Below are 11,496 nucleotides of genomic sequence, written 5' to 3' on the forward strand. Positions count from 1 at the left end.
CCAATGAATACACTTTAAACCTTATACAGCAATGCAATGCAATACTAATACACTTTAAACCTTAGCAGGGAAAGAAAGACACGACACCAGTCTGTAGTTATAAACCACTGGGTTCCGACACCACAGCGTATTATTGCTGAAAGGGGGTTACAATACAAACAATACAATACAATAGAATAATGGCTACATTCAATGGTACATACGTGATTGGATTTGCCGCGCTACCCAGTCCGGTCCTCGGTCATCTAATAGATAACTTTGTGAGTCTTGTGTCTGACCAGGCCTGCTGCAGGCTCTCTTTATACAATTCATCCAAAACATAACACAATGGATACTGTAATCTCTTTGTCCATTGGACACAGGGATGGTCATTTACAGTACAGGAGAGGTCATAGGTCGGTTTGAATAGGTGGGCGATGTCTGTTCCAACTGCTCTTGTGGGTGGTCTCCTCTGGATTTCCGCCGCATACATAATGTACAGTAAATACAGTTTATATCTATATTCTGCTCCTGCACATAACTATCCGCATGAACATGCAATCTTTCTCAAACCAACACCGGAATGTTACCCTTAAAATACCCTTCAGCTGGATACCAAACACCACCTTATAACCTTATTCTGTCCCCTCCTATCCTGTAAAGGTGAATCCCTTTGTTCTGTTACCATTTAAACTGCTGTTACTTTCTGATGTGGTGCAAGGAGACTATGGCCCTCATTCCGAGTTGTTCGCTCTGTAATTTTCTTCGCATTGCAGCGATTTTCCGCTAATTGCGCATGCGCAATGTTCGCACTGCGACTGCGCCAAGTAAATTTGCTAAGAAGTTTGGTATTTTACTCACGGCATTACAAGGTTTTTTCTTCGTTCTGGTGATCGGAATGTGATTGACAGGAAGTGGGTGTTTCTGGACGGAAACTGGCCGTTTTATGGGAGTGTGTGAAAAAATGCTGCCGTTTCTGGGAAAAACGCGGGAGTGGCTGAAGAAACGGGGGAGTGTCTGGGCGAACGCTGGGTGTGTTTGTGACGTCAAACCAGGAACGACAAGCACTGAACTGATCGCACTGGAAGAGTAAGTCTCGAGCTACTCAGAAACTGCACAGAAAAATCTTTTCGCAATATTACGAATACTTCGTTCGCAATTCTGCTAAGCTAAGATACACTCCCAGAGGGCGGAGGCTTAGCGTGTGTACTGCTGCGAAAAGCGGCTAGTGAGCGAACAACTCGGAATGAGGGCCTATGTGTACATTGTGCACTATTTGGATTAAATATGTAATGTGTTTTGATAGCCTTCCATGCGTTCACAAACTCTACCATAAATACTAATACCACGCGCCAATGCGCAGGACCGCGGGAGCGACCATACGCAAATTGCTGATATGCGCACGCATGTCAGAACAAGTACACGCGCGGAGGGCATCTGTGTGTAGTTTGTACGTGATGTGTGTACTGCAATAATTTTCGACTTTAACACCTCTCTAGATACAAGCCAACTAACTCGGCTTTGGTTGTCCTGCTCCCAACACAAGACCAGAAATGATACCTCCTCCCGAGCGCTCACTAGCTGTATAATCACACCCATGCTGTCCACCTGTGAAGCTGTGCTGTGTGTGCAGAAGAATAAGAAGGTTTAACCCTGTCCATAAGCTTGCAGACTCTCAGGGGAAGCCTTAGTATCTCCTATAACAGTCTGTGGCAAACTACCCTTTTTGCCACATGCTCCGTCCCTTAGCTTTGCCAACCTAGGAGGGCTTCCACAACCCATTGGATAGCAGGGCATTCCTGTTGGACAGTCGCATACTTTTTCTCCCTAGGCAGAAGCTGGGACTGAGATACAGGATGGGTTTTTCCTCCCCATCTGCCTGTTGAGAAAGCACTGTGCCTAGAGCTGATCCTGAGGCATCAGGATGCAGGAATACACTTTTACTGGAATCAGGTGCTTGTAGTACTGGTTGTTGTGCATGAACCCATACTCAGGTCCTCCCACGCAGCTTCTATTGACAGACCAGTTTAGCTTGTTTGGACAGGTTTTCCTTAGAAGTGAGGTGGCCCAATGTACAAAGTTCTCTGCAAATTGGTGGTAGTATCCTAGCAGGCTGAGGCATGTCCTTAGCTGGGCCTTATTCCTTGGTTTGGACCAGTTCTTTATGGCTTCCACCTTATTGAATTGAGGTTTAACCTTCGCCTGCCTAACCACGTATCAGAGGTATTTTACCTCTGTCATGACCAATGCATATTTTTCTGGATTGGCAGTAAGGCCATTGACCCTTAGGGATTCTAACACAGCCTCCACTTTGGGAAGATGTGAACCCCAATCTTGTGTATAGATGACTATGTCTTCATGCCATAGTATATGCCCTAGGTGGTTTTAAGAGCTTGTCTATAGCCTTCTGGAATGTGGCAGGTGCACTTTTTAGACCAAAAGATAATACCTTATACTGGAAGTAGCCCTCTGACACAGAGAATGCAGTTTTGGCCTTGGCAGAGGTTGATAGGGGTATCTGCCAATATCTCTTTGTGAGGGCTAAAGTGGTCAGATACATACATTCATCCAAGTTCTCCGCCAGTTTGTCTGTCCATGGCATAGGAAATGTATCAAAGTGGGAGACTATATTTATCTACAGTCATGGAAGAAATGTATTGTACCATTAAATTTCAGGACTACTACAACTGGACTATTCCAATCCCTGGTGGAGTCTTCCACCTTGCCTAGTTGAAGCACATTTTCAACATCTTGCTTAACCACGGCCCGTCATTTATATGGTAGGGCCGTTGATTAACTACTACCCCAGGAGATATAATTATATCATGTTCTACCCAGGAATTGGAGAAAAGACATCCCTGTTCCCACCATTACTATTATTTGTTGCATTAGCGGTGTTGCCAAGGAGGACTCAATAGGTACCTCAAAGTCTTCTGTTTTAATGGCTAGCATGGAAGACACAGGGCCTTTATTGTGCCAAGGCTTTAGTAGGTTGACATAATAAATTTGCTCTTCTCAGCCTTGCTTGAGGATGTACAAAATGCACCGAGGTTGTCTTCCATACAAGAGCTCAAATGGACTAAATCCTGTTGAGGCGTGTGGTACTTACCATAACAAAAACAGTAGGAAAGGGAGGAGAGTATCCCAGTCTTTTTTATTCTTGGTCCACCGCCCACCTAATCATTTGCTTTATAGTATGGTTACAGTAATCCACCGGCTCCTCAGTTTGTGGGTGGTAGACCGGGTGCTAAGATGCCACGTAACGGACTTAACTCTTCCATCAGTTTTGACATGAATGGAGCGTCCTGGTCAGTTACACTTTATCTTGGAATCACACCTCATATAAAGAAGTGCTGTAGCAGCTGACTTGATATTACGCAGTCTATGCTCTTATTTCCACTTATACACACAATTGTTATCCACACAAAGGGGAAAAGAAGGCACGCAGTGTGTAATAAAGTCACACATTGCTACACCATCCACCAACGTTTCCTCTTTCTAGGTGGACACACCTTAGGCAGCAGTGGCGTATCTGTAATCGTGCAGTGTATGCGGTGCACATGGTCCCCCGGGGTCCTGGGGGGGCCCATACTGCACACCCTGCACCCATTTTTTAACACCTCTCCGGAGTCCCCCGCCAGCAGACGCATCTATCCACAAATCTTTGGTTAAATGGCCACTGCGCCATTTCCCCGGAGATTTGCGCATACGCAATGGAGTCTGTTCCCCTCTAGTCCACAGACTCTATTGCGTTGCTCGGCAGCAGCATGTGCACAGCGTCTATTCACCGCTGCTCTGCTAAGCAGGGCAGCGAGTGCAGGAGCCTCCCAACTGCCCCCCCCCACTGCGGGACACTGAGGCCCGCGGGTGGGACAGCGGGACAGTCCCAAAAAAACGGGACTGTCCTGTGAAAATCGGGACAGTTGGGAGGTATGTAAATTACCTTTGGTCTACATTTCAGTACAAAAACAAGTTAGTTAGTTAGTTAGTTAGTTGGTTCGGATTGCACGTACGCACATCCGGAAGACTCATGAAATCCAGTTTTAATTCCAAATATGGAATCCCCCCACACAACTGAATACAATGGAAAATAGGAAGACTATTATATAATTTATTATCACCAAGGACACATAGTTGAGAGCAAGAGAGACAACCTTGTCACAGGGATGTGTTACCAAATATATTTCTTGTTGTTTTTGCCAATTGTCTATATATGATCATGTGATCAGAAATCAGGTGTTATCGCAGTAGGTGTGTAAAATTAAATGTATAAGGAATATATTGAAATGTAACGCCGTGCTCGGGGCATTCTGACCATCATTATAGCCCAGGGAGAACTTTACTCTCTGTTAAAGGTGATCTGTTTTACCAATAAATGGAATTACTTATTTAAGAATTTGAATCCAGACTATTTGCTTGCATTAGCAATTCAACATCAATTATATATTAGACAGTGTCCTTCCCCCCACCCCGCCCAGCCGCGTGCACAATACACACATATACACATACACACATATACACCAGTGGCGTGCGGTGAGGTCAGTGGCTAGTGAGGCACTACAGCCATAATGTCCGCCGAATCCTGCCGATGACCCCTACCGCCGCCGAGCCAATGCCCGCTACTGCCTCTGAGCCGATACCCGCTACCACCGCCAATGGCTTACAAACTTGCCCACAATCAACTGACCCAGCCCTCCGTCACTAATTTCTATTTCAGTCCGATGCCGCCAATGCCCGCTGCCTGCCTGCTCATCATACTTGTGATATATTATACATTTTTATAGAAAAAAAAAAATGAGTGTTTGGGAAGGGAGTGGGAGGAGAACATGAATGCAATTTTGTTGTCCAGGGCTTCCATTAACTTAATGGAGAAGGGTCTGAATGGGTTAAAAAAAAATGCATGAGGTCCCCCCTCCTAAGTATAACCAGCCTCGGGTCCTTTTAGCCGGTCCTGGTTGTTTAAATACTGGGGGAAAAATTGGACAGGGGCTCCCCGTATTTAGACAACCAGCACCGGGATCTTAGACCGGTCCTGGTTCCAAAAATACGGGGGACAAAAGATGTAGGGGTCCCCCGTATTTTTAAAACCAGCACCGGGCTCCACTAGCCAGAGAGATAATGCCACAGCCGGGGGACAATTTTATGTAGGTCCCTGCGGCCGTGGCATTACCCCCCCAACTAGTCACCTCTGGCCGGGGTACCCTGGAGGAGTGGGGACCCCTTAAATCAAGGGGTCCCCCCCCTCCAGGCACCCAAGGGCCAGGGGTGAAGCCCGAGGCTGTTCCCAACACCCCTAGGCGGTGGGTGCTGGGCTGATAGCCATGTGTGTAAAAAAGTATATTGTTTTTTTGTTGTGGAACTACAAGGCCCAGCAAGCCTCCCCCGCTTGCTGGTACTTGGAGAACCTCAAGCACCAGCAGGCGGGGAAATAACAGGCTCGCTGGTAACTGTAGATCTACAACAACAAAAAATACCCAAATAAAAACACAAACACACACACCGTGACAGTAAAATTTTATTAAAACACACTTACATACTCACACATACTTACCTACGTCCCACGCCGGTCACGTCCACTTGTCCATGTAGAATCCAATAGGGGTACCTGTAAAAATGAGAGAGAGATTACTTACCTACGTCCCACGCCGATCACGTCCACTTGTCCAGTAGAATCCAAAGGGGTAGAGGCACCTGTAAAAATGAACATTATACTGCCAGATCCATACCTCCCAACATGACCCTCTCCAGGAGGACACAATGCTCTGCTTCTGGACCTTTCTCTTAATTTATGATTGCCATCACCTGTGCTGAACAGGTCTATGGATTACAAAGGTGTTTCAGCACAGGTGATGGGAATCATAAATTAATAGGGAACTCCAGGAGCAGAGCATTGTGTCCCTCCTAGATAGGGTCACGTTGGGAGATATGCATATCCACAGAGGTGGGGCGGGGGGGTTGGGGTGAGAGAAAGAGGAGAGAGAGAGAGAGAGACGCAAACTAACCTGCTGCTGCTGCTGCTACTGGAGCCGGCGGAGGAGGACGGGGGGGGGGGGGGGGGGGGGGGGGAGCCGCACACACTGAAGGCCCACCGCTACTCCTGGCTATCATCAGCGCCGGGACCCGCCGCCTCCAGCGCCGCATGTGGGTGATTGGACAAGCGGATCCAGCCCTGGATCCGCTGTCCAATCACAGGTGCCTCGCTGACAAGGGGGTGGTGTCCCTGTCAGCGAGGCACTTGGAACAGTGCCGCTTTCCGTATGTTTTTTCATGGGCTTTTACAGCTCAGTGCTAGGCTCCGCCCCCCGTACTGTCCCCGTTCCCATTATTCACGGGAGGCACTGCTATCAGTGCCTCCCAAACTGCTTTAAAGCTAGAAAATTATTAGAATTCAATAAAGAAGATACTTATGTAACCCTAAGTGTTGGGAGGTTGTTCTTTAGGTTACCAAATCGTCACCCTTGTTATAGTGCCTCCACCCAAATTTATGATATATTGTTATATCGTAAAGGGTAAATTTGGGAAAAACCCTAACTACCTTTTTTTTTGCTATATTATATTTTTCAGTTACCCATGCAGCTGTTATTTTTTCCGATTCTCCACTGTCACTCATACATCAGGTAAGTAATCATCAATCCTTAGATGCTGTTTAGTATAAGTGATATACATTTAATTTGTTATACATAACAGTGGCAATATTTGCATCACATTAAAACATACCATAGATATCTATTCTTTATCAGTTTGTACGATTAAACAAAACTTAAACACATTCTTCAATGAATTTCTCTTTCTTACTCCCCCTTATAATGTTACTATATTAACTCAAATGACCTCTAAGTTACGCATACGGTTGTTATGGCAGTCCTGATACAACCTTCAAAAGAATTACAGTCAATATCCCATCCCTGGAAATTTATATATATGCATATATATTTATCTGGCTTCACTCCACCACTTTTGAATCTTGACTCCTCTGGATATTAAGAATATATATATATATATATATATATATATATATATATATATATATATTCCACAGTAATAGTCATTTCCCTTCAATCAGGGGTAGAAATCATTTGTAGAAAGAGCAAAAGAAATGAATATATTCAATCCCACTAGATCAGTGATTTTCAACCTTATTCTATTCGCGGCACACCAAACATGATTTGAAAATTGCCAGGGCACACCATCAGTACCGCGCAAAAACCCCCCCAAAAAACAAACACAAACACACAGGGATATAAAACAAAGAGATATTGGCCCCTAAGGGGGAAAAACACAAATGCACTGGCCCTCACAGTAATTCTACACATTGCCCCCCATAGTAATGCCACCACACATTGCCCACATAGTAATGCCACCACACATTGCCCACATAGTAATGCCACCACACATTGCCCCCGTAGTAATGCTACCACACATTGCCCCCATAGTAATGCCACCACACATTGCCCCCATAGTAATGCCACCACACATTGCCCCCATAGTAATGCCACCACACATTGCCCCCATAGTAATGCTACCACACATTGCCCCATAGGAATGCCACCACACATTGCCCCCATAGGAATGCCACCACACATTGCCCCCATAGTAATGCCACCACAAATTGCCCCCATAGTAATGCCACCACACATTGCCCCCATAGTAATGCCACCACACATTGCCCCCATAGTAATGCCACCACACATTGCCCCCATAGTAATGCCACCACACATTGCCCCCATAGTAATGCCACCACACATTGCCCCCATAGTAATGCTACCACACATTGCCCCATAGTAATGCTACCACACATTGCCCCCATAGGAATGCCACCACACATTGCCCCCATAGGAATGCCACCACACATTGCCCCCATAGTAATGCCACCACAAATTGCCCCCATAGTAATGCCACCACACATTGCCCCCATAGTAATGCCACCACACATTGCCCCCATAGTAATGCTACCACACATTGCCCCATAGTAATGCTACCACACATTGCCCCCATAGGAATGCCACCACACATTGCCCCCATAGGAATGCCACCACACATTGCCCCCATAGTAATGCCACCACAAATTGCCCCCATAGTAATGCCACCACACATTGCCCCCATAGTAATGCCACCACACATTGCCCCCATAGTAATGCTACCACACATTGCCCCCATAGGAATGCCACCACACATTGCCCCCATAGGAATGCCACCACACATTGCCCCCATAGTAATGCCACCACACATTGCCCCCGTAGTAATGCTACCACACATTGCCCCCATAGTAATGCCACCACACATTGCCCCCATAGTAATGCCACCACACATTGCCCCCATAGTAATGCCACCACACATTGCCCCCATAGTAATGCTACCACACATTGCCCCCATAGGAATGCCACCACACATTGCCCCCATAGTAATGCCACCACAAATTGCCCCCATAGTAATGCCACCACACATTGCCCCCATAGTAATGCCACCACACATTGCCCCCATAGTAATGCCACCACACATTGCCCCCATAGTAATGCCACCACACATTGCCCCCATAGTAATGCTACCACACATTGCCCCATAGTAATGCTACCACACATTGCCCCCATAGGAATGCCACCACACATTGCCCCCATAGGAATGCCACCACACATTGCCCCCATAGTAATGCCACCACAAATTGCCCCCATAGTAATGCCACCACACATTGCCCCCATAGTAATGCTACCACACATTGCCCCCATAGGAATGCCACCACACATTGCCCCCATAGGAATGCCACCACACATTGCCCCCATAGTAATGCCACCACAAATTGCCCCCATAGTAATGCCACCACACATTGCCCCCATAGTAATGCCACCACACATTGCCCCCATAGTAATGCTACCACACATTGCCCCCATAGGAATGCCACCACACATTGCCCCCATAGGAATGCCACCACACATTGCCCCCATAGTAATGCCACCACAAATTGCCCCCATAGTAATGCCACCACACATTGCCCCCATAGTAATGCCACCACACATTGCCCCCATAGGAATGCCACCACACATTGCCCCCATAGGAATGCCACCACACATTGCCCCATAGTAATGCCACCACACATTGCCCCCATAGTAATGCCACCACACATTGCCCCCATAGTAATGCCACCACACATTGCCCCCATAGTAATGCTACCACACATTGCCCCATAGTAATGCTACCACACATTGCCCCCATAGGAATGCCACCACACATTGCCCCCATAGGAATGCCACCACACATTGCCCCATAGTAATGCTACCACACATTGCCCCCATAGGAATGCCACCACACATTGCCCCCATAGTAATGCTACCACACATTGCCCCCATAGGAATGCCACCACACATTGCCCCCATAGGAATGCCACCACACATTGCCCCATAGTAATGCTACCACACATTGCCCCCATAGGAATGCCACCACACATTGCCCCATAGTAATGCTACCACACATTGCCCCCATAGGAATGCCACCACACATTGCCCCCATAGTAATGCTACCACACATTGCCCCCATAGGAATGCCACCACACATTGCCCCCATAGGAATGCCACCACACATTGCCCCCATAGGAATGCCACCACAAATTGCCCCCATAGTAATGCCACCACACATTGCCCCCATAGTAATGCCACCACACATTGCCCCCATAGGAATGCCACCACACATTGCCCCCATAGGAATGCCACCACACATTGCCCCATAGTAATGCCACCACACATTGCCCCCATAGTAATGCCACCACACATTGCCCCCATAGTAATGCCACCACACATTGCCCCCATAGTAATGCTACCACACATTGCCCCATAGTAATGCTACCACACATTGCCCCCATAGGAATGCCACCACACATTGCCCCCATAGGAATGCCACACTAACCTGTGACTGTTAAATCTTTCACCGTCAGTGGTGGGAGCAGTGAGGAGAGCCGAGAATGAATGGAGGAAGCAGCACAGATCAGCAGTGGGCGGGCACTCCAGGCGGGAACGAGATGTGGTGTTTGCGTGACCGTGACCTGTGAGTCACGGCTCATCAGCATAGGTCACTGGCTGGGCTGCAGAAGTGCCCAGCGCTGGCCGATCTTCTTAATCATGACTGCGGCAGTCAGGCAGCGGCATCTCTGGCGGCTGTGCGGCACACTTGAGAACCGCTGGCGGCACACTAGTGTGCCGCGGCACAGCGGTTGGGAATCACTGCACTAGATGTATCCCAGCTGTGTGTTATTTTCAGGAGAAAGATACTTGTATCACTCGCTTTACAGATTGCAACACAAAGTTACTATTGTATCCAACTAGAGAACTCTTTCAAAGGATGTATCTTATATAACAGAGATGTTATTTTCTTTTCTTCCCAGTATCTGTTACTGTCTAGATATTCATCTGTCTCTTTTCAATGAATGGTTAGGCTGGATATATATCAGGGACGTGCAGTCAGGGGAGGCAGGGGAGGCAGTGCCTCCCCTGTAATTAACGATTAAAATAATACAAAGATACTTGTGACACATATTCTGTGTCATAAGTATCTCCTTTAGCATTGATGTTATTTTAATCATTTTTACCTTTAGAAAACAGTCCTAAATGTGCTTTAGAGGCACCGCTCTCGGTGCCTCCCGCTGTCTCTGTGAAAGGGCCGGAAGCGGGGGGCGGAGCCAAGCACTGGGCAGTGAAAGCCCATTCAAAAAAGCAGCAGAAGCGGCACTCACTAGAGGTGCCGCTTTGACAGGGGTGTGCTTTCATGCTCATATGAAAGCACACCCCTGTCACTAACACTGACGTGATTGGGCAAATTCGGGGGGGAGGGGGGGGGGGGGGCGGCTGTGAGCTTCGGACCGCACGACAAGCCAGATATTGGATGGAGCAGCTGTCAGGAAGCAGTTCGGGGGCGTGGCCTAATCACGGACCCGTGGCCACGCCCCTTTGTCGGCTCAGGCATCCAGCTGGTGCACTGACTAGCCTGCGCAGCCCTAAACATGGCAAGCGGGGCTAGAAAGTGCAGGAGAGGATGAGGAGCCCCACCACATCCAACAGGTCTGCTAATTCCTCAGTATCCGGCGGGGGCACTAGGAGGGGGGGGGGGAGTACTTCAGTCTGCAATGGGCTGAGCTCTCCCATGCTGTATCAGGGACTCAAGGCTCAGGGCTGTACTGTTGTATGCTATACCTCCAGCAGAGTGGACTCTCCCTCCTATCACCCCCTCTCTGTCCCGCTCCCTGGCATCACCCTCACCCTGTCACCCTCTCACTGTCATCCGCTTCCTGTCACCTTCACCCTGTCAGCCTCTCCCTGTCACCCGCTTCCTGTCACCCACTCCCTGGCATCACCCTTTCCCTGTCACCCTCTCCCTGTCACTCTCTCCCTGTCACCTGCTCCCTGTCACTCTCTCCATGTCACCCGCTCCCTGGCATCACCCGCTCCCTGTCACCCGCTCCCTGTCACAAGCTCCCTGTCACCCACTCCCTGGCATCACCCTCACCCTGTTACCCGCTCCCTGTCACTCTCTCCC

General features: G+C 48.2%; 1 protein-coding gene across 1 annotated transcript in view; it reads right to left on the reverse strand.

Moving 5' to 3' along the window:
- LOC134987396 (putative nuclease HARBI1) overlaps positions 1 to 10,053 on the reverse strand; it is a 57,026-nt gene extending 46,973 nt beyond the window's left edge. The window contains exon 1 of the mRNA XM_063950495.1: positions 9,874 to 10,053. Within this exon, the coding sequence (XP_063806565.1) occupies positions 9,874 to 10,033 (160 nt within the window). The 5' untranslated portion in view covers positions 10,034 to 10,053. The remainder of the gene's footprint in view (positions 1 to 9,873) is intronic.
- Between the last annotated feature and the right edge of the window lie 1,443 nt (positions 10,054 to 11,496).

The sequence above is a fragment of the Pseudophryne corroboree genome, unplaced genomic scaffold, assembly GCF_028390025.1.
Source record: "Pseudophryne corroboree isolate aPseCor3 unplaced genomic scaffold, aPseCor3.hap2 scaffold_1002, whole genome shotgun sequence".
Taxonomy (NCBI): domain Eukaryota; kingdom Metazoa; phylum Chordata; class Amphibia; order Anura; family Myobatrachidae; genus Pseudophryne; species Pseudophryne corroboree.